A 25,220-nucleotide genomic window follows, 5' to 3' on the forward strand; every position below is an offset into this window, starting at 1 on the left:
CATGTTTTTAATCATGCATAAATTCAAATCATGCATAAAAATGTAAAGATGAAAATTAAAATTAATAATCTAATTTACAACAGAGAGATTCAGAGTCAGAAGAACTAAAGTAGGGAACTGGGAATCTGTTTTTTTTTAAAGATCCCACCCCAACACACAAACACACAAACATACACACAAACACACAAACATACACACAAACACACACACACACACACACACACGAGTAAGCACCCCTTGTTTAAACACTTTATGACTGAGATTCTCAAATTTTAATATGCATATGAACCACTTGAAGATCTTGTTAAAATAAAGATTCTGATTCAGGAGTCCAGGTGGGGCCCAGGGTTCTACATTTCTAGAAATTTCCCAGGAGATCTTATGCTGCTGCTCCAAGGCTCTTGGTTGGATGGCTTTCTAACAATTTTTTTAAAACTTTCAAAGATGAAAACTTTATAACCTTTTCTGGCACTGTCTTTCAGAAATTATCACTCAGACTACAAAAAAAATGCTTTTCCTTATGGTAAGTTAATTTAAGAGTAATGTTATCTTCAGTTCTTTACCTTTAAAAGATTATGTTTAGTCTATAAAGGGCACAATAAGGACTAATCACTTCTAAAGGCCATTACGTTTATTTATTTTTATTATTATTTTTTAAATATCAACGTTTTATTTCTGATATTTGAATGCTCTTTGAAGAGGAAACATAATGCAGTAGTAATTTGTAATAGTGGTGGGTTCTTTCCCAGAATCTAGAAAGTTAACAATCTTAATCTCCAGCATGATCTCTGAACTCTTAGTGTATGAATTTATCAAAAAATAGGGTGTGATAGCACGAGCTGATGTGAGGGAAGCTTCAGAGGTCTCACTTTGAAATAGTGGTACATGGGAGAAGATTGGAGAGGTTATTTGCACTGCAAAGCTGTTAAGTATAGTAAGAAAGTGGAATAGGTGTAAACCATTGTGCTCCTTTATCAAAAGGCCATTACATTTATTTATTTATTATATTTTTATTTAATTTTAATTTTAATTTTTTACTTTTTTTAACATCTTTATTGGAGTATAATTGCTTTACAATGTTGTGTTAGTTTCTGCTGTATAACAAAGTGAATCAGCTATATGCATACGTATATCCCCATATCCCCTCCCTCTTGCATCTCCCTCCCACCCTCCCTATCCAATCCCTCTAGGTGGTCACAAAGCACCGAGCTGATCTCCCCGTGCTATGCAGCTGCTTCCCACCAGCTATCTGTTTTAAATTTGGTAGTGTATATATGTCAATGCTACCCTCTCACTTCATCCCAGCTTACCCTTCCCCCTCCCTGTGTCCTCAAGTCCATTCTCTACGTCTGCGTCTTTATTCCTGTACTGCCCCTAGGTTCATTAGAACCTTTGTTTTTTTTTTAGATTCTATATATGTGTTAGCATATGGTAATTGTTTCTGACTTACTTCACTCTGTATGACAGACTCTAGGTCCATCCACCTCACTACAAATAACTCACTTTCGTTTCTTTTTATGGCTAATATTCCATTTTATATATGCGCCACATCTTCTTTAGCCATTCATCTGTCGATGGACACTTAGGTTGCTTCCATGCCCTGGCTATTGTAAATAGAGCTGCAGTGAACATTGTGGTACATGACTCTTTTTGAATTATGGTTTTCTCAGGGTATATGCCCAGTAGTGGGACTGCTGGGTCATATGGGAGTTCTATTTTTAGTTTTTCAAGGAACCTCCATACTGTTCTCCATAGTGGCTGTATCAATTTACATTCCCACCAACAGTGGAAGAGGGTTCCCTTTTCTCCACACCCTCTCCAGCATTTATTGTTTGTAGACTTTTTGATGATGGCCATTCTGACAGGTGTGAGGTGATATCTCATTGTAGTTTTGACTTGTGTTTCTCTAGTAATTAGCAATGTTAAACATCTTTTCATGTGGCTCTTGGCCATCTGTATGTCTCTCTTGGAGAAATGTCTATTTAGGTCTTCTGCCCATATTTTGATTGGGTGGTTGATTTTTTTTTGATACTGAGCCGCATGAGCTGTTTGTAAATTTTGGAGATTAATCCCTTGTCAGTTGCATTGTTTGCAAATATTTTCTCCCATTCTGTGGGTTGTCTTTCATTTTGTTTATGGTTTCCTTTGCTGTGCAAAAGCTTTTGAGTTTGATTAGGTCCCATTTGTTTATTTTTGTTTTTATTTCCCTTACTCTAGGAGACGAATTGAAAAAGATATTACTGCGATTTATGTCAAAGAGTGTTCTGCCTGTATTTTCCTCTAAGAGTTTTTTTTTTTTTTTTTTTTTTTTAATTTATTTTTGGCCGTGTTGGGTCTTCGTTTCTGTGCGAGGGCTTTCTCTAGTTGCGGCGAGAGGGGGCCACTCTTCTTTGCGGTGTGCAGGCCTTTCACTGTCGTGGCCTCTCTTGCTGCGGAGCACAGGCTCCAGACGCGCAGGCTCAGTAATTGTGGCTCACGGGCCTAGTTGCTCCGCGGCATGTGGGATCTTCCCAGACCAGGGCTCGAACCCATGTCGCCTGCATTGGCAGGCAGATTCTCAACCACTGCGCCACCAGGGAAGCCCCCTCTAAGAGTTTTATAGAACCCAGTCTTACATTTAGGTCTGTAATCCATTTTGAGTTTATTTTTGTGTATAGTGGTAAAGAGTGTTCTCATTTCATTTCTAATTATAGTTTTTTACATGTAGCTGTCCAGTTTTCCCAGCACCACTTATTGAAGAGGCTGTCTTTTCTCCATTGTATATGCTTGCCTCCTTTATCAAAAATAAGGTGACCGTATGTGTGTGGGTTTATCTCTGGGCTTTCTATCCTGTTCCATTGATCTATATTTCTGTTTTTGTGCCAGTACCATACTGTCTTGATTACTATAGCTTTGTAGTATACTCTTAAGTCAGGGAGCCTGGCCATTACATTTAGATAGGTGCCTTTAGCTACAAGTTCAAGTTTATGTTTGCTCTCAGCCCACTCAACTGTTAAGTCAGTTTTCTTGCATCATTATCAATCTATTTCTGCCCAGGCTTTCTCATGGAGTTCACAGTTCCACAGAATGCCTTATCTAATGGTCATCTTCATTATCCCTAGAGAGCCCACCTATAAGTGAGGAGGTCTTGACTCCAAAGAATTCTGAAGAAACAGCCGATTTTGAATGAGAGAGTTTTTTTCTTTCTTTTTTTTTTTTTTTTTTTTAACAAATCTGGAAACAACCCCAGATTATTCATCAGCCCCATTAACTTAGACCTCAGCCGGGAACACTCTAGAGAATTAAAACTTCATTTATTTGTAATGTAGGGGTTCATAATTTTTCTTCCTGGGTAACATCTGGTTTTAGTTCTTCTCAGTCCATTCTAGATCAAAGCCTGGAAGCAGTATCTGTAGATTCAGGTTTTAGTTAAAAGATTGGAACTCTTGTCATAAATCTACTTTCAGAGCTATGTGTCAGGTACTGTGCTAAGCACTTAGTAAGTATTATCTTAACCTTGCACAAAAATGTGATATGAATACTAGTATTAACTCTGTTTTAAAGATGAGAACTTGGTGAAGATTAACAAGGTTAAATAATTTGCCCAAGGTCATAAAATAGTAAGTGGCAGGCAAGATATGAAGCCAGAAGTCTAACCCGGTACTTTCTAACTCCTGAGTGTATGCTTTTAATTTCTCTACTCTATTTTACCTCTTTATGGCTAAGTAGGCATCCTGAAGTATGGCCAAATCTGTCACTGACACTTTTATGTGAAATAATCTATTTGATTATTGTTATGGCATCCAATAGATGATGACTCTAAGAGAATTACTGGTGCAATTCTAGAAAGCTGTATTCCTTTTAAGAAATATACTTTTTTTCTTTTTTTAAAAAAAATATTTATTTATTTATTTATTTGGTTGTGTGGGGTCTTAGTTGCCGCAGGCAGGGTCCTTAGTTTTGGCAGGTGGACTCCTTAGTTGCGGCTCCAGGTTTCCTTAGTTGCAGCTTGCCAGCACCTTAGTTGTGGCATGTGGGCTCCTTAGTTGTGACATGCGAACTCTTAGTTGCAGCAAGCATGTGGGATCTAGTTCCCTAACCAGGGATCAAACCCGGGTCCCCTGTACTGGGAGCATGGAGTCTTATTCACTGCACCAATAGGGAAGTCCCAGAAGTATCCCTTTTCTTTTCACTTAATGTATTTTCCCTCCTGGTCTGCCAGAAAATAATAATAATGGTAACACCATCATACTTGGATTATTTATTTGTTAGTATGAGGAAGTGCTATGAACAAGCATACCAAACTATTTAATATATATACCCTTTCCTTGAAGAAACTTTAATAGGATGCTTTTATCAGAGAGGGAAAGAGGGAAGGGGGAAGGGGAAGGACAGAGATGGAGAGAAAGGCAGGAAAAAGTTGTGATTTTTTTGAAAAGGCACTTTTGCCTGAACAAATTAAACAGTGATAAAATTTCATCATGATAACATCCAACATCCAATGGGCCAACTACATTCTTTTCTCAATGAGTTATCAGGGGGATTTGAAAATTTCTTTGTCAGGTAACTTTTTTTTTCTTCTTAAACTAGTAAGATTTAGGTCATAGGATTAGAACTCTATTACACAGAGTTCATCAGTGCTGTAGAGAAATGATGAATTGAGGCTTAAGAGGAATTTTCCTGGCAGACAACTGCTCTCTGCCTGCATTGAAGTAATTCTCTTTGAGAGCTGGTTGAAGCTTTGTCCAGCCCATCATACATACCCTCTAGGGGTGCTCTATGAAATTCAAATTTTGTTTAAAGTTCTTATGTTAACTGAAGTGCAAGATATAAGACTGGCTATGTCAGGTTTTATGCAAATGTGTGACTCAGTTTTTATGTTTCCTATTCATAAAGCTTTAAAGGAATAAAAAGATTACTTGCTTACTAAGTTGATTCACGCCAGTGATTACTTTTAAAATTTCATCTCCCATCCTCATTCTCAAACCAGATTAATCACATAGTCAGCTTTCTCCTACCATATTTAGTCATCTATCTATTTATCTATACATATATATGTTATATATGTATATATTTATCTATCTTGACAAATGAGTATAATTGAGTATAATATATGGTTTGAGAATATGATACATATTCAGGATAATGTGGCAGTGATTTGATTTCTGACAAGATTCTTTCTTACCATATCTTTAAGAAAATAAACTGAAGATGAGAACTGGGATGAGAAACTTTATTTTGTATTTTTTTATTTCACCATAAGCAACAAAAGTAACCATACTGATAAAAATTAAATATTGATAAAAATTAAAATGGCAGCTTTTGCAAGGTTTTACATTGCCCCTAGATCTGGCAAATATAATCATTTTGTGTGTGGAGGGGAGAGGATGGAGTTTGGGGCAGGGGAGAGGCAAACTATAGGAATTCCAATATCCTTCCAAAATCAGCCTTAGTTTCTGGTCCAGTTGTGGCTTTTCTGATAGGTTTTGGCATAGAAAACTAAATCATAGAATATTATGTCACTTTTTGATTATTCCAAATAGGTAATTTCACTTCTATGATTGTAGTACATTAACCATTAGTGTGAGTTTCTAGCTCAGGAGCTTTTACTGTAATAAAGAGTGGTTTAAAGTCTACAGCTACATCTTTCTTCATAGTACCAGGTTCTTAACAATCAAAGATAAATGAACCGCCCTTGCTTTCAGTGCAAGTGAGGGGAAAAAAAAAAAATACACATACACACACCCTGGAGGAAGGAAAGGCAGCAAGACTGAGCCTCTCCTTAGTAGTTCAGTTGAGGGGGGAGAGACTTGTCTGGCAGTTTGTGGGAGTGAATCTAATTATCAGTCTCTTACTTTCATTAATAGGTTGGAGCAAGTTAATTTCTCAAAGGAGGAAGAAGTAGACATTATGCCTGAACTCCTAGACTACATTATGATCATTTAAGCATTGCTTTCACAAAAATAGTTGTTTTTTTTTTTTTTTATAAGTCCTTTATGAAGTTGGGCAGGTGGACGGGAAGATCATCAAGTATGGAAAAGGCAAAATAACGGGTAAAACATGGTACACTTATAGATGGGAGGACAGAGCATTGTGGAAAACTGAAGAGTATACTTGAATAGATTTTAATCTACATCTGTGAAGTTTAATTAGCTACACTAATCCTCAGCTGAGAATCTTCACTATAATCCAGTGTAACGCATTCCTGTCATCCTGTTTCATTTCTCCTTTCCTACCAGTGGTCTGTGAGGAAAAGTCAACTTGGATGGAGTCTGTATGTTTCTTGACCAATATTTTGTTTTCTTAGCCTCACTAGCCAAAAATCTGATGATGACTATGAAGATTATGCTTCTAACAAAACATGGGTCTTGACTCCAAAGGTTCCGGAGGGTGATGTCACTGTCATCTTAAACAACCTCCTGGAAGGATATGATAATAAACTTCGACCTGATATAGGAGGTATGTTAAAGCCCTTTGTGATGTGGGTTAGATAAAAACAAGTCTACCACATTAGGAGAAAGCATCAGCCCATTTCAATAACCAGAAGGATATAAATGACACTTTTGCTAAATACTGCAAAAATAAAGAATGCATAAACAGCATTCAGGTCTGGGGGTAGACAGGGCACTGATAAGTTCAAAATGAAGAAAGATGATTTTCAAGTTAGCTTGAGAGATAGAAATTTAAATTTTCCTAGACATCTCAGACAAAGACTATAGAAGAAAAGTGACTTCTTTTTGAAGAAACGTCAAAAACAAACAAGCACACACTACTATATATAAAATAGATAACTAATAAGAACCTACTGTATAGCATAGGGAACTCTACTCGGTAATCTGTAATGTACTACATGGGAATAGAATCTAAAAACGAGTGGATATATGTATATGTGTAACTGTTTCACTTCGCTGTACACCTGAAACTAAGACAACATTGTAAATCAACTATACTCCAATAAAAACTAATTTTAAAAAAAGAAAGAAAGGACATACTGCTTATCTATAGCTGTGTAACAGACAACCACAAAATTTCAGTGGTATACAGTAATAAGCATTTATTTAGCACTTTGCTGGGGGTGGTCTAATCTAAGCTCAGCCAGGTTTAAGAAAGCTGTACTCTCATTCCACTCCTGGGACCAGCAGACTAGCTAAGCGTATCCTTCTCATGACAATAGCAAAGAACAAGAGAGAAAATAGAAGCTCATAAGGCTTAATGCTTTCGTCCATATATTATTAGCCAATGCAAGTCAAATGGTCAGGCTCAAAGTTCAGAGGCAGAGAAGTAGCCTCACTGATGTGAAGGCAAGGGTACAGATGCAGGGAGGAGTGAAGAATCCACTCCATCACAGAGAATTACAGCACGGCACTTCAAGGAAAATGGATAAAGATGAGAGAAATGTACTTGTTGAACTGAAGCCCAGAATGAATGGTATTATGAATCCTCGTTCATTAAATGTTAAATGAAAATGGAGTACATTCATTAGGTCATGGATGTAATACTGCATGATTTTTAATATCAGTCCTCTTTGACAAACAGGTGTGTATTGGGTTTCCATATGGTTTCCTCATATTATTTGATGAGTCACAGAATTCATTAAATCATTGAGCAAGATTGATTTTGTATTGGCTAGAGGTGAATGAGGATAAAGTGGTCATAAAAGGAATCAGCAGGGAGGAATGTTTCAGAAACAATTCATCATACTTGTTGCTTTTTATGTCTCCTTCATGTTTCTAATGCATATTATTTTCTAGATCACTAAGTAGCTATTTTTTTCTATATGGGCCCAGTCAAGTTAGAATGCCCAAATCAGTTCTAGAACTTAAAGGAAAGATAATAAAATTCAGGATATCTGAGAGATGGATGAAGAAAATCTGAGCAGTGTTTTCTCATTTATTCATTTGTATATAGTCTTAAAAGGATAATCAGTTTCAAAACTCTGCTATGCTTAGTTATTGTGTTTATGTGCTTAAGATACTTCTTTGAAAATAGCTAAATGTAGCAAATTAGTCACTAGCAACAAGTTAGCTGTGAGTAAATCACTTCTAATGTAGCAAAATAAATCTCTTTCTAGAATAACAAGGACTAAGCATTAAAATATTATGCTTCTCCATATGCACATATTTCTGTGGTTCTCTTTACAGTGAAACCAACATTAATTCACACAGACATGTACGTAAATAGCATTGGTCCAGTGAATGCTATCAATATGGTAAGTTTCTAATTGTCTGTTATATTAACATATTAGAGAGGAAATGTGGTATCACGGAAATAGCAAGGGCTATACCAACAAAAAAAAATTTGGAAGGGAGAGAGAATCTTTCAGATCCTTTTTTCTCCCTTGTAATATAAAGATAATTATTTTTAATGATTTGTTACAAAAATTAAATGTGATCATATGTATAAAATTACCTTGGGTAAATGCTATAATCTTAAAATTCAACACTCACTGCTTATTTGGTAGGTCCTGCTTACTACAAAATAAAATATAGCGCTCTACTACTTTTTAGAATATTCAAGGTGTAAAAGAGGTCATAGTTTGCTTCAAATCAGAATTGTTTCTCAGAGGAAATAGTGCATTAGATTTAACAATAAATGTAACTTTGTTCTTTTATAAAGCTTTCTATCCAAATCTGAAATAAGAAATTAGATTGGAGCCTATATAGAATAGAGTAGAACATAATATAACATAACATAACATAACATAACATAACATAGTGATACTGTAACTTTAAAATAGTGTTTGCTAAGGAAGCAATAAGGACACTCTGCTGAGTCAGAGAGATGAAAAACATTTATTGCTTTCAACTGGGCTGATTAAAAAAAAGTATACCACCACCTGCATACTCCATGCAAGTAAGTTCGCTTGTTTAACCATTAAACAAATGCTAACATGTTACTTCTTTACAACTAAAATTCTGATGCAAGTTGTAAATATCTAAGAAGAATCAGCTATATATGTAGTTTATTTAAACACAGAACTTACAGTTTCAGGAATACTAGTGCCCAGAACTACTGTCCCAGGATCAGTTTATGAAATGCTGGTTTAAAGAATTTTAAACCTTTTGTCTGTGTGTGTTTGCCAAAACGTGGATCAGAAATTATTGAGTTACTCTACCTATTGGCACATCACTGATTAGTTGATAAAGAATATTTCATAGAAGAAGTTCCCCTCTCATTACTTGTGGACTGCAAATATGCAATTAACTAGTAAACAAAGTGGTATGACTTACCCCAGTGACAATGTAGTGAATTACAGTGAGATACAGGGGCAGCAGTGCAAAGATATAATCCAGAACAATGCAAATGAGGCAAAGGAAGAAGATTATAGTCTCATCCTGATTTTTTTTTTTTATTCTTCATCACACATGGTGGTGGGTTGAGGGGGTTAGACTAGGAAATGTGAATGACTCCCATCCCCCAACTCTCATATTCTAAGAACACTGGGGGTCATGTTCTAAGAACACCAAGGGTTTGTTCTTTAATTTTCTCATTTACAGACATGACTAAAATAGAATTATAAAATCATGCTAAATAATATCTAAATATGATAGGCAAATTAGATCTTGGGTGTTATGACTCCAGGTCTAATTCACATCACACTTTCTTTTCTTTGATTAAAGTTGCCACTTTAGTGATATATACGTACATGAGGGTATAATTATTACAAAGTCACTTGTCATCATCGCACTTTTAAATATGTTCTGTGATAGAGATTAGTACAGTAGTAAAGATGGTCTTTTAATTGGTGCATTTCCTCTTGTTTATAAAAAGAAGACAACAACTGTAATAGTAAAAACTAAAAATAGTTACCTTACTTTGGGTGTTTGCTATCTGCCAGACAGGGCACAAAGTGCTTTTTGTGTATAGTGTATTCCCCTTTTCTATCTTCATGCTACCTAACAAGATAGATTCTCTAGGATCCTCACTTTATTGTGAGGTGAGGTAGCTTAGCTTCCAGAGCTCTGGTTTAGAACTGTTTTGAGAACTGTTCTGGACTTTCTTTTACTCCATAGCAGTGGTTTTTGAACCTGAGTAATTGATCTCCTCAAGAGACAGTTGGCAATGTCTGGAGATATTATTAGTTGTCACAACTTGGGGGTGGGGTTTCTTTTTGGTGCTACTGGCACCTAGTAGGTAGACACTAGGAATGGTAGTAAACATCCTAAAATACACAAGACAGCCCCCGTGACAAAGAATTAGCTGGCCCAAAATAACATGAGAAACTGCTTCATATATACCTAATGCAAACCACTGTATCAGGGCTATGATCTTTTGCCAGAATTCACTTAGGTCTATTTTTTCATAATGTATTGTCTACAAAAGATGGGTGAGTCTCCTTAACCAAGCTTCTGCTTTCTTTTGGACTATTCAAAGCCAAAGTAGCTTTGCTTTGTTTTGGCAACGAGAACATTTGTGATAAATACAAACAAATGCTCTACAATACAATCCTACTATATAAAGGATGTTCCATTTCATCTTTTTCTTTAAAACAGGAATATACAATTGATATATTTTTTGCCCAAACGTGGTATGACAGACGTCTGAAATTTAACAGCACCATTAAAGTCCTCCGATTGAATAGCAACATGGTGGGGAAAATCTGGATTCCAGACACTTTCTTCAGAAATTCCAAAAAGGCCGATGCACACTGGATAACCACCCCCAATAGGATGCTGAGAATTTGGAATGATGGTCGAGTGCTCTACACTTTAAGGTATTCTTTTGGAAAAGGAAAGGAGTAATTGCTGGGAATAAAGCCAAGATCAGTCATGTTCTCTTAAAACAAAAAGAACAAAAAATGTCAAGCCTAAATCAGGTTGGCATGCTTGATCAAAATAGTACGTGATGATACAAAATCAGGTTTTTTTCTGTTATCAATGAACTTTTTCAAAGGACACAGGTATAACATTTTCTTTGACTGATGTGAGAACTCTATTTTCTCACAGGGACATGAGCCTAATAAAAAAGTAAGCACAGCAGATACTTAAATTATTTGTATATATTTTCAATAATAGATATGAATAGTATGATTCTTCTAGATCTTAGTATCCAGGAACTTGTAGCTTCAAAATGGTTCATGTTAAATGCCTTTCTGACATATATTTTATGCCATAGGTAATATTCAAGATATAATACTTTAAACTGGATCCAAAGCCTTTATCATCAGAGTTATATCAGTTACTAGAAAAAAGAGCCACAATTACAAAAGAAATTCATTGCATATGTTTTGATTTCATCATGGGTTTTATTAGATTAGATGTAAGGTAATGACTGGAATTAGACTCTAGTGGAAATCAAATTTTGTCTGCTAAATAAGAGCGCAATCTAACTTTTGAAGTATTAAGTAAAGTCACACTATCTCAAGTCCCTTTATCGTTCTCATAATATTATAGTCATTTTTCCACTTGTATTAACTTGCAGAGTCACTGTACAATATTAAATTGTGGACCCCAGCTCAAAAATATCTCTCATAAGATTCATTCAAGATTTGAATGAGTTGCCTATCTATATAGAGAGATGATTTTATTCTTATCATCTATAATGCTTATCTATAATGATAAGCATTATCTTATCTATAATGAGTTATGAATATGTTGCTTATCTATAATGAGTTGCTTATCTATAATGAGTTATGAATATGTGTGTATACACATATATATCTATGTACCTATCTGCAATCTACATTATCTTCAATTTTAACAATTCCAGTTTAATTTGGAGAAATGATACTAATAAAATATCTAATTTAATTATAATTTCACTTATGAATAAAACTAATCTTTTCTTTGGAAGAGCATATAATTACTGAGTGACAATGATTAAAACCTCTAGCTTTGGAGACATAGTCTTGGGTTCAAATCTCAACTATGCCACTAGATTTGTGACTTTGGATGAGTCCAAGTACAATAAAGCCATAATAACTCTTATTAAATGAGAGAAAAATTCACCTTACTCAGTGCCATGCAGATAATTAAGGGCTCAATGATTATTAATTATATCTTAAGATCAGTAATTGCTCTATTATACCATAGAAAAATAAAATCTCGCCAATTAAAATTTATGCTAAACTTTTAATATAAAATGTTTATAAAACAACTTTTATTAGTTTAAGATATCTGTAACTGTAAGAAATATAGCTAACAAATTTGAAATTTTAAAAATCATCAACCCGTCACCATTACAATTTAACAATATACTCATACTTCCCCAAAGGTAGTCAAAACATCTAGGACTCCTTTAAATTTTCTCCCTCCTGGAGTCCCAGGCTCTATTGGGAAAGAAAATCTGTATGTTTAATAAGCACCTCAGATGCAAAATAATTGAGACTCATTGGGAAACATTTTTCTGATATGTCTGTGTATATGTATTTAACATTTCTTGATTGCTATTAGATATTCTTCTACTCTTTAACATCCTATATAATGCCTTTATAGTGTTCCTTTGTAAGAATGCATAATACTCCATTGTGAAACATAGGTATTTTTAAGCTCACATATAGTAATTTAAAGCTAACAGCTAACAACTACTTATAAAGAGAAGGTTCTGCTTTAATTAGCAGATAAGATCTGAGATTTATCTGTATTCATTTACATGCAAACAGTGAATGAGTTTAAGTTCTTAAAACAGTTTGTTCTATTCAGTAAGTTAAGTGCATTCACTGAGCAATCTCATGTGTGCAATTAATTTGCCAAAACAATTATGGGATAATAAATATTGAGTAAATGGAGTTGAGGTCAACGAGATCCTATTGTTTAGTCTGTGAAAGTAAATGGACTACATTAAGTCTTCAACAATTTTCTCCTGGACTTGGTGAATTTCTTCAGTGAGGATCACCTTGTGTTATCAATAAGAATGGGTGCCATACTCTCCAGGAATAAAAACAAATGGTCACTAGAAATTGTGCTAATGTACATTTTTTAAAACAGTCTAAAATCTTTCTATTTATGTTTCATATCTTCCTATTTAGGTTGACAATTGATGCTGAGTGCCAATTACAGTTGCACAATTTTCCAATGGATGAACACTCCTGCCCCTTGGAATTCTCCAGTTGTAAGTAATACTCATTCTATATTCTGCATCCCCTCTTACCACTTAGTCTTTCTGATTGCAATATCAGTTAATTGGGAGACTTAAACAGAATGCAAAATTGCATTAAGCAGTGTTGTTGACTTTGAAGATTTTGACAATCTCTTTCGTCATAAAAAAGGATCTATTTTATCAGGAATTACGAATAGATTTCATTGAGGCATAAACTTTTAATAAACTGGCAGTTGTTTCCTGGAGCCCTTTGTTGAGAAGGATTGTAAAGCTTGTCCTGGTCTCAGTAGAAAGAGGTAAATGTGCATTATACATCTCCACTCCCTCCGCGGGTCCAGAAGAGAGTAGCAGTACATTTGCTAGTTGTTTTCTCCCTTTGCATATCAGGATACACAGAGACCCAACAATGTTGTTTGTTCATTCCAGTTTTGATATACCTATAAAGATAACAAAATTGAAAATTACCTCTTCCACCTGGAGTTCTAGTAATACCTAAAACTAGTTATCTACTAGTGAGCAAAAGACTGATTTTTGGTGTCATGTGGGTCCAATTCAAATCCCAACTCCATCACTAAAGACTTGAGCAAATTACTAAATCTCTCAATGAGTTCATAACACAGGTACCCAATAGAAATTATAAGACCTGCCTCACCCCAATATTGTTTTGTTGATATATGTAAAATTGTTGGTACACTACCTCACACATAATAAGATTTAATCAAAAGCTCTATTATTTTATTAATTATTATTATTATCATCAGATAATAGACTATAGCAAGAAGAGCATGATGATTCTAATACAAATTAAGCTTTAGTAACCTTCACAGATATTTTCTGTCTGAATCGAAAACAAGCCTCAGTTTCCCCCACGTTTGCCTCACTATTTGTTCTGCTGTTAGATTGCTCACCTCCTTCTTATTTTTGGACTGTCAATTGTGCATATTGGGTAGAATGAAAAACTGGCTATGAGTTTTAAGTTTTTAATATAGGTATAATTTCCCAGCCAGGGAGTGATGGAGACTCCTAAGAACCAACTAAATCATAATCACAATACTTTCAAAGAAAAAAAAAGAAAGAAAAAAGATGAGAAAACCAATCACCTGTTTCAATAAACATCATTTCCAGAGAGAACCAAAGGAAAACTTCACTGTATATTATATATATTGAGAAAAATTCCCTTTATAAATCTTATTTCATATGTTCTACTTCATCCAAGAATAGAATATTTTTTAGTGAAAGCTTACCTAAGGTTTAGGAGATTGGATTTCTTTTCTTTTAATTTTCCAACTGGGACTACTCCTCTACTAAGTCAGCTAAACCTTAAGAAATAGTGATTTCTATGCCATCAGGTTCCTGATCGACAATTGTCTTCTGAACCCAAATGAACTTAATATTACTTACTGCTATTAAAACAATTCAATCACCAACATGTTCTCCATAGGAAGTTCCTTAATATTATCATTCATATTCTCAGTTTTCACCACATCCAGCCCTACCAGCCTGCTACCACCACTCAGTAGCAATCTGGGGATTCGGCTTTCTTTTTTCTTTCTTCTTATTAATAAAATATAGTGGACAAAGAGTTGGACCAAAAGAAAGGAAAAAAAGTAAACAAGGGATTTTATTCCAAGAAGTCAATCAGCCTCCATAATCAAAATTACCTTTCCACAGCATTATTAGAAGACAGACAATTGAGAAGATTTCTAGTTTTGTCATCTATTTATCTTACTTGAGTTTATTCTGCAGCTTACTTATAAAATAATGTTTATGCGTTCAACAAATATATATTGACCATCAGTACCATGAAATAAGTATGATCATCATCCCCATAAGTGAATGAATAATTTAGAAGAAAAATTGAGAAAGCTTTCTAGGATATTATGGCTAGGAAAAGGTACTGATAATCATTATATTGTCAGTGTAATATTTCTTTCATGAATGCTTTCTGTTGTTTTGGCTGAACATAACTGAGCTGTAAGGAATCTACACAGTTCTCATTGGTATCTTCCCCTTGGTATTTCTACTTACTGCTTTTAGTTGCAGATTTCTGTATATTAAAATGAAGCCTCAACAAATTGAGAGAGAGAATAATGTAAATAGGTGAGGTAATTTTTCCCAGTCATCTTCTATTCCAAGGACATGCCCTGGGGAGGGATTTGAGTCTGCTCTTCTTCCATTATTTTCTGTTTTCTGCATGACTCTCAAAATCTTGCCCTGTTGACTCCCTTTCACCATAAACAATATCTTGCATATATACTATTTACTACATACTGGCTACGTTTTATATCTTACCCCAGACAATGTAAAGTATGCGTATAGTATATACAAAACCATGTATAGTATACCTTCTATGCAATTTAAGTGCTTTTCATGGGTGATTTTGACCTCATGGTTTTTAAATCTAATTTCCCACTAGGATATGGGCAATTGTATTGACTTTCCCTATGGTAATGCTTTTTAGTCCAAGATCCTCATCTAAGTCAAAACTATCTCTCTTGGTATCTCCCTCAGTGTCTTGTTCATAGAAGATGGTTGCCACATATGTTCATTTTTAATCATTTACAATGTGTGCTTTCTTATCTCATGGCAGATGGCTATCCGCGTGAAGAAATTGTCTATCAATGGAAGCGTAGTTCTGTTGAAGTGGGTGACACAAGATCTTGGAGGCTTTATCAATTTTCATTTGTTGGACTGAGAAATACCACTGAAGTAGTGAAGACAACTTCTGGTAAGATGCACTTGAAAATAATTTTGAGTGACCCTTCCAGAGTTTAAATTCTGGTGTATATGATTTAGAAGCTTTCAACACTTGTCTAGAAATGATATTCAGAAAATTAAATGAAGTGTTTCAATTTACTAGAGAAAATTATAATTGGTATTCTAGTATAATACATAAATATAAATGGATTTTATCAATTTAAAGCAAATTAGATTCAAATTGGATAAGCAAATTATTTGCTTAATTCCCTTAAGAAAAATAAGTAACAGTTATTAAAAAAGAAGAAAATACTTTTTAGGCATAGGTATAATGTTTCTTTTAAGAAATATGTTTCATATTTAAAGTATCACATGGGGAAGATTAACTTCTCAAAAATGCAGAAAAGTGACCAGAGTGGATATGAACTAATTCCATGTTCAGTAATTAAATATTTTGAACTGGCTTCATCAGTGAATAAGGGACTGGGTTTTGGTGTCAGACAGGCCTGGGTTCAAATCCCAACTCCATCATTTACCAGCTACATATTTTAAGAAATTGCTGAATTTCTCAGGGGATCAGCTCTCCCAGATAACCAATGTGGACAAAAAGATCTGCCTCGCAGTCATACTGTACGTATTAAAAAAAAAAAAAAAAAAAAAAGGTAAAATGCTTAGAATGATGCCTAACACTTAGCATTCAATAAGTAGTAGCGCCTAATAGTATTAGTTATAATTATCAAGTATGCATGGGACCTAATGTGGTCAGGACTTCAGTTTTTTTCAAGAGAAACTAAAAATCTATAGTATTTTTATATCAAATATCATAATTTTTAATGGCATTAATTGAAGGTGATTTAAAAAACCATGTGGGGCAAGTCAAACATATTTCCAGACCAGATCTGTCTCATGGGTGGCTATAGGTTAATACAAACCCTCTGCAATGCTGAGTGCATATTCCATATAGATTATTCCAGCTACTCCTTTTTAAAGTTATGTGAATTTAAATTTATCCTAATTTCAAATATAAACATTGTGTTCATAGCTTACCATATTAAGACATACTTTTTGTATTTGTTACCGTGAATTAAGCTGTTTTCTGTTGATTTATTCATGCATACCTGATTGTTTTCCTCCTGAAATTCATAGGACATATTTTTGTGTTGACTAATTTAGAAAAAGGCCTTGGTCTGTTGTACAAGGATAAACAAATCAAAGACCTAGACAGAAACGGAAATTTAAGATTCTACCTTCATAAGCATCATCCTCTAAATCAAAAACCTAACATTGTTTTTGGCATTTGCAGATTTCTTCAAAAAAACCCAAAAAACCCTTATGTTGCAAAAAGAATCTGAAATAAAATCAAAGAAATGCTCTAGTTTGTTTTTAAAATGTGGCCTTATGTTCTCTTATTCATTGGAAATCCTGACCATCAAGTACTAGAACAGTCTTTATTTTGGTCCCCAAAACAGATTCAGGACTGCCTTAGAACAAACAGGTCTTCCATCTGTGAGAGAGCACATGTAAAAATAATCTCTAAGTCTATATGCTTCCAGAATAAGACATTGGGCATTAAGTTCTGTTGTACATTCATATCTCTATAGTTATTACAGCACCCTAAAACAGAACCCACAAATTTATGACTAGCAGATCTTTTGTTCAGTCGTTTAAGCCCAGAGTGGCATTAAAACCAAACAGTGGTGAGGCAAGTGTTGGCTTTATATCATAGGGTTTGACATCATCCCCTCCCCAAAGTCTCACACTGAGAATAATCTAGAGTATTTACTGTCTAATAAGAGATACATCCAAAAGAAAATAATCTATTTACTTAAAGCATGGCAAGAAAATTTATCAAGGTATCACAAGGCTATTACTCTTCCTAGAGAAATCAAAGCAAAAGTGTATTGATATCAGATTTGATATTGAGTAGCATCATTTAATTGATTGTATCAACTCCTTGTGAGTTTTAATATGGGGTTAGCCTCCACCTTGGTCTCTTGTCCACTCCCTGCTCTTGCTGGTTTGTTTTTTGTGTGTGGTATCATTTCACTTGCCTCTGGGAAGAGAAAGGGCTGAGTTGAAAGTTAACACCAGTGCCGACAGGCAGCCTGATTATTGTGACAGTTGATTTTGTAATGATTGGAAGTTTCTGTGTGATCTTTCTTTTATTTCTGATGCCATTCTTATCTTCAAAGCATGGCTCCATAACTAGTTAATATCTACAAGGAAGTTATATTAACAACTTTCTTGGGAAGTTATCAGAAGATCAAAATTATAGCCTTTTTGAATCTTGGCCATTACAACAATGTGGTTTTCTCTTAGACTTATAGTAAATGTATCTCCCTTTGAGAAGCCTCTGTCAAAACTAGGAGAGAATAGTGCCTAAAATTAGGCCTAGTTTACTGCGGAGATTGCTAACCTTCACTCATTCAAGTCCACCTTTCATGATTTTGTTGTATCTAAGTGGTGACTGTACTGTGGGGTCCTTAGTATATTTTTTCTTTAAATTGATTCATTGTTATTAGTAAAATGATTTTTTTTTAAAGGAAAGTTCACATTAGGACCATAATTGGAAAATGAGAAGCATTTGACATAAATAGAAATTGATATAAGAATATAATGAAAAATGAACAAATGTTCTTAAATTTTAAGTGCACATGTTTGTGTTCCCTGGGCTCTGAGTATGTGGGAAAAGAAAGAGATAGTAGAGAAAAGGAAAAGGGTAACTAGCACCAAAGCAAAACACTTCCTTGATTTAAACAGAAGGGTAGAAAAAGCAGGAAGGAATTTTCTTACACATAATTCGAGGCTATGTGATAATTCTGTATACACCACCTGAATCATCTTTATCACCATTTATGTGTGTGTCACTCCTGAGAAAAATATTGCCTCGGTGGTAGACTGATAAGACTTGAAGAATACCTTTAATTCTTGGTCAATACATCAAGATAGATTCTGGATCCATGATTTCTCTTCAAATCATCACCTCTTCCTGATTGCTCTGTATGTGGTAATAGCACCATCATTGTCCCAGTGAGCCAGGCGTGTGAACACTCAGAGTCACATGTCCGCCTCCCACATCTAATGAATCACGAAGGCACGTATACCTCTGAAATATCTTGTGTAACTGTCCTCTTTTCAGTTGCCATTGCCACTGTCCTAGTTCACGATCGTGTCTGTTCTCATCTGGACTCTGTTGGGAGCCTATTAAACTACATCCCTGCTGTCAGTCTCTCTTTTCTACAGTCTATCCTTTATACGTTAATCATAAAAGCTAGCACTTACTGAGCACTAACTACATGTACCATAGCAAACATTTTATATACATGACCTACTTTAATTCTCATTACCATAGTCATAGTTAATGTCATTAACACTGAAGGTATCACTGTGGTTAAGGAAACAGACTTCTAGGGGCTCATTTACTTGCAGGGATCAGATTTGGCAGCTGGGACCTGAATTCAGGTGGTTTGCTTTCGGACTCATGCTTTTAATCACTGTGCTATTTTTATTCGCACTGTGTCCCAATAAGTCTTCCTGAACCACAGCTTTCCTCATGTCCCAAGAATTCAGGAGATTCAATTAAGCACAAGCTATTGTTCCTAATATATAAGCCCCTGATCTCAGGAACTTTCCAGCTTGGTTTTCTATAATTTCTCAGCTTGTGACAGAACTACTTTGTTAATATTTTCATGAATATAAATAGCTAATCCTATACACACATTGAATTTCAGTCTCCTTTCTTTTTTGAATGGCTTGTCAGCTCAGCCCTACCTTCCTTATGACTTTAAAACATAAAAAAACAGCTTCTCTTCAGTGAGGCCTTTCAGACCTTAATGCCAGAATGTGCACTCTTGGAGCCAGACAGCTCAGGTTTGAACACTGATTTGTATACATTACTGAATATATCTAAGCTCAATATCACCAATGTTACAGGGTTACTCTCAGGATTAAGTAAAATAATCCAGTGAAAATGCTTAAAATTGTGCCTAACACATAGAAAGGACTCAGTAAATGGAAGGCACCATCATCATCATCATCAAACTCCCCCAGGGCATTTTCACCTACTTTATGAAAACATAATTTCCACCTTATATTTTTTTAGCCGTTGTTTTATTCCCTCTTTTCTGCCCTCTCATTCCAATTAGTCATAAACTTCCCAGTGGAAGCCTTCTTTTAATCATTTTTCTATCCATGATGCTATTAGCCTGGTGATTTGCTTAGAGTTGTTGATTAGTAGGTAATTATAAAATGGATTGCTTGTGACAATTATGTTGATAAAACCATAAAATTTCCCTCAATTAAATAAGCAATGCAGAATTTTACTATATATTTTTCCATTACTCATTGTTTTCTCTCAAGTAGAAGACCTTGTTCTTTCTAGTCATATTTCCATGGACAGTTCACCAAGTTATCTACATGATTTTTGGTATCAAGCAGAGCTTTGTTCCTGATGTTCTCATCCTGAGATGTGGGTTAGAAAAATGGGCAAATGAGTTTCTTAGGAGAAACTGCATTCTTGGGATACCATTGCCGTTATTATGAATCAAAAAGAAATACATCGTGTTCTTCCTACATTAGAAAAATGTTAAATCTTTTTTTCTTCCAGTTTTATTGAGATATAATTGACATACAGAACTGTATAAGTTTAAGGTATACAGCATGATTTGACGTAAATAGATCATGAAATGATTACCATCATAACTTTAGTGAACATCAGTAATCACATATACATAATAAATTAAAGAAATAGAAAACAAAATTTTTTCCTTGTGATGAGAACTCTTAGGATTTACTCTCTTAACTTGTAACTACAACATATAGCAGTGTTAATTTGTCATGTTGTACATTACATGCTTAGTACTTATTTATCTTATAACTGGAAGTTTGTACCTTTTGGCTACATTCATCCAGTTCTCCCTCCCACCACCCCCGCTTCTAATAACCACAAATCTGATCTTTTTTTCTATGAGTTTGTTTGTTTGTTTTTGAAGTCTAATTGACCTACAACACTATGTTAGTTCCTGGTACACAACATATTTCTACACATTCAAAATGGTCACCATGATAAGTCTAGAAAACCGTTAAATCTTCCATATCGTCTTTAGAAATGTAAACATCATTGTTTCATAGTTTTTTGGCATTCCCATGTACATTAACTATTATATACTTCCTTTTTGTCTTTAACCCACCTTTTTGGCTTCGATTCCATGTGCAAGTTATATTTTCTTGATTTCTATTACAAGAAATGCATAAATACTAAAATAAAATTAAAAAAAGAACTCTGTACCACTAAATTCATCTTACTTTTCAACAGTGGCATGCAGACCACAATTTTAGAAACACCAGCTCTGTGGATGAAGTCCATGTTCGTTGCTTGATTTCTAAAATATATGTAATCTACCCTATATCTTCAAACATTGCCCATTATTCTCACACCATATCCTTTATTTTCTTGAGGTTTTTTGGATAAGTTGAACCTATTTCAGGTCTTCGTGCTCATTTTTCTTAATACTAAGCTCAAGTTCAACCTTCTCTGCCTATATCAGTGTATACATATTGGTCAAATAATTCTCCAAATAGAAAATAAATAGGGCTTCCTTGGTGGCACAGTGGTTAAGAATCCACCTGCCAATGCAGGGGACAAGGGTTCAAGCCCTGGTCCAGGAAGATCCCACATGCTGCGGAGCAACTAATCCTGTGCGCCACAACTACTGAAGCCCGTGCGCCTAGAGCCTGTGCTCGGCAACAAGAGAAGCCACCACAATGAGAAGCCCACGCACCACAATGAAGAGTAGCCTCCGCTCACCACAACTAGTGAAAGCCCATGCGCAGCAATGAAGACCCAACACAGCCAAAAATAAATAAATTAAATAAATAAATTTTTTAAAAAGAAAAAAAATAGCTCCCACCTTCTAGGCTGTGTTTTAACTTATATGTCTTTGGCAAACACAGGTAAAGATACTCATCACTGACATAAACTATCGTGGGGGAAATAAAAAGAGAAATGAAAACATATATAAGTTAATGGTAATTTTTTTTGGAAGAGATTGGAATAAAAAAATTAATAAACCTAAATGATAGGAGAGAAGTAAACAACTGTAACCCAGTCCTACAGTCTTGGGTTACTTTGGAATCACAGTAAGTTGTGAGCCCATTTTAGTCAATAATAAACTTTTCAAACTACTTGAAGCAACCTAATATATTAAATGAAATCAGTGTGAAAGACTGCACAGTAATAGATTTTTATTTTATTTTTAGGCTTCAATTTAGAAAATTTAACTTTGGTTTCAGGAGAGGAGAATGAATGGATTACGTAAAGAGCTGGGCCAGGAATGGCCATGGAGAAGTCACTTGCCCTTTCTGGGATGAAAATTCCTTATTTCTAAAGAGAATGCATTTGACTAGATGCTTCTTTAAAGTCCTTGGACTTATTTATAATCTTTGATGTAACCAAGGTTACACTATAGATGTCTCAATGTAGGAGTAACTTTCTTTATAAATTAATGATTTCCTAGAATGTTTCCCTTCATCAAGTTTCTGACAATTTCAAAGCAAGTCAAATGCAAAAATAAACTCCTTTAGGCTTCTAACTTAAAAGGGATGACATTCCCACTCCATTTTTAAAATCTGTTTTGTTATTAGTGATGTGACATTATATATATACTGGAATATTCATATACTACATTTAAAAATCCCACATTGGAGTGCAAATTGGTGCAACTATTATGGAAAACAGTATGGAGGTTCCTTAAAAAACTAAAAATAGAGTTACCATATGATCCAGCAATCCCATTTCTGGGTATATATCTGGAGAAAACTCTAATTTGAAAAGATACATGCACCCCAGTGTTCACTGCAGCACTATTTACAATAGCCAAGACATGGAAGCAACCTAAATGTCTATCAACAGATGAATGGAAAAGAAGATGTGGTACATATATACAATGGAATATTACTCAGCCATAAAAAAGAATGAAATAACGCCATTCGCAGCAACATGGATGGACCTAGAAATTATACTAACTGAAGTAAGTTAGAAAGAGAAATACAAATAGCCTATGATATCACTTAAATGTGGAATCTAAAATACGATAACATGAACTTATTTACAAAACAGAAACAGACTTGCAGACAAAGAAAACAAATGTATGGTTTCCAAAGGTGAAAGGTGGGGGAGGGATAAACTAGGAGTTTGGGATTAGCAGATACAAACTACTGTATATAAAATAGATAAACAACAAGGTCCTACTGTATAGCTTAGGGAACTGTATTCAATATCTTATAATAACCTATAATGGAAAAGAATATTAAAAAGAATATATATATCTAACAAAATCACTTTGCTGTCCACCAGAAACTAGCACAATATTGTAAATCAACTATACTTCAACTAAAAAAAAAAGAAGGTTTAACCATTAAAAAAATAATCCCACACTGGAATTTTAAATTCCAAGATTGCTCTGACAGTACCGAGTGAGGAAATGGGGCTTTAGAGGTGGAGAGGGGCTGCATAGAGGAGTCATAGGAAGTCTAAGGAAAATTGTTTGTTTTCAAGGTGACAAATTTCATTTCTGCTTACATTCCATGGGCAAGAACTAGCTGTGTGTTCCTGTGTAGATAAAAATGGGGCTGGGAAGTGTAGCTCAGTTGTGTGCTAGGAAGCGACAGTGGGTTTTATGACTTTCTAGTGTCTGTGAAACATGCATAACATCATTTTATTTCTCACAGGCTTCTCAGAGAAGTAATATTTTTCCTTTTACAGATGAAGCAACTTAAGTTTAGAGGAGCTAAGTAATTTGTTCAAGGCTATTCAATAGAGTTATTTACCCAGATCCCAAGTTTTTACCCCACTGCCTTTCACAAACACATGAGGTAAAGAGATGAATTAATTAAAATAAAGTTATTTCTAAACTTGATAATAGCTACTTTTATGGAGACAGTGCAATGAAGTAATAGCATTTAATATGATAACTATATACATATATCAAAAAAATGTTAACTTATAGGAATAGCAATTATATTTACATGGGGCAATAACATCAAGTGAGAAACAAGTTAGCAACAATATTTTACTTTTTCAGAAACATATTTATTGCTTATAAGATATTATTATTCACTTGCTAAGTGAACCTATGGATCACCAGGCACATCTGGCCTTAACTAAGAAACTGTTGGATCCAGTATATTTGTATAATAGTGTTACTTGCAGAAAAGTCTCATCAGAAAGAAAACATAATAAAAGGATTGCATGACTACTATTTACAGTAATTTTGAGGACTAATATCTTATTTTGACCGTCTATCAAAACCAACCAGGTCAAGACAACATTAATTTTTATCCAAGTACATGGTGTTCCCTAATTCAATCAAAATTCTTCCTTTGCTACGTTTAAAAGACATGTTCATCAATGTGACTGATCCAACTAAAAGAGCTCTCCTGTTCAGCTGCTGTCCCCAAATAAATGTAAACCATTAAATAATTTAAAAAAACATGAAAATGTGAGATGGTGGAGACTGACTCTATAGACATTGTGCTCTGTACACAGACTCATTGAATGTTTCCTTCACTCTGTTTGATGCAGTCAAATAATTCCTTCATCTTACTTTTGCATTTTCAGAAAATAATGCTATCCAGCATTGCAGCTATGCAAATTTGAGCATGTCAGAGACTGAAAAGGGCATCAAATAGCAGTGAGGAAAATAATGCTTTTTTTTGTTTTGTTTTGTTTTATACTTAACTTTCTTTTCTTCAAAAGGAGGTTATTACGAAGGTCACAGCACATTGCAGGCGTAATAGCCTGGAAAAGCATTTCTGGGGTATACAAGCTGGGGCTGAGCAGAATTTGTTTACTATTCTCGTTTGCCACTCCTGAAGTCTATCTCGTTTAGGAAATCAAGAACAGCTAGTTTTATTAATCCAGGGCAGAAAGAGATCAGAAAAACCCAAGGACTAGAGAATTGACACATATGTTAAGCATGACTAAGTATATTATTTTTTTGCTTACTTTAAAAAAAAATTTTTTATTGAAGTGTGGTTATGCCAGTGCTGTGCCAATCTCTGCTGTACAGCAAAGTGACTCAGTTATACGCATATATATGTTTTTTAAAATTCTTTTCCATTATGGTTTATCACAGGATTTTGAATGTAGTTCCCTGTCTGTGCTATACAGTAGGACCTTGTTTATCCATTCTAAATATAATAGTTTGCATCTACCAACCCCAAACTCCCAGTGCATCCCTCTCCCTCCTCCCCTTCCCCTTGGCAACCACAAGTCTGATCTCTATGTCTGTGAGTCTGTTTCTGTTTCATAGATTGGTTCATTTGTGTCATATTTTAGATTCCATATATAAGTGATATCATAGGGTATTTGTCTTTCTCTTTCTGACTTCACTTAGTACGATAATCTCTAGTTGCATCCATGTTGTTGCAAATGGCATTATTTTTTTCTTTTCTTTTTTCTCCTGGCCGTGCCTTGTGGCATGTGGGATTTTAGTTCCCTGACCAGG

General features: G+C 34.7%; 1 protein-coding gene across 5 annotated transcripts in view; it reads left to right on the plus strand.

Annotated features, from left to right (window-relative positions):
- The window catches only part of GABRG2 (gamma-aminobutyric acid type A receptor subunit gamma2), a 122,673-nt gene that overhangs the window by 26,970 nt on the left and 70,483 nt on the right, over nt 1-25,220 (plus strand). For 4 of the 5 annotated variants that reach the window (XM_068534586.1, XM_068534588.1, XM_068534587.1 and 1 more), the window contains exons 2-6: nt 6,287-6,438; nt 8,121-8,188; nt 10,473-10,693; nt 12,947-13,029; nt 15,608-15,745. In XM_068534586.1, the coding sequence (XP_068390687.1) occupies nt 6,287-6,438; nt 8,121-8,188; nt 10,473-10,693; nt 12,947-13,029; nt 15,608-15,745 (662 nt within the window). The remainder of the gene's footprint in view (nt 1-6,286; nt 6,439-8,120; nt 8,189-10,472; nt 10,694-12,946; nt 13,030-15,607; nt 15,746-25,220) is intronic. The other variant, XM_068534590.1, reaches the window with a different exon arrangement.

The sequence above is a fragment of the Eschrichtius robustus genome, chromosome 2 (genome assembly GCF_028021215.1).
Source record: "Eschrichtius robustus isolate mEscRob2 chromosome 2, mEscRob2.pri, whole genome shotgun sequence".
NCBI lineage: Eukaryota > Metazoa > Chordata > Mammalia > Artiodactyla > Eschrichtiidae > Eschrichtius > Eschrichtius robustus.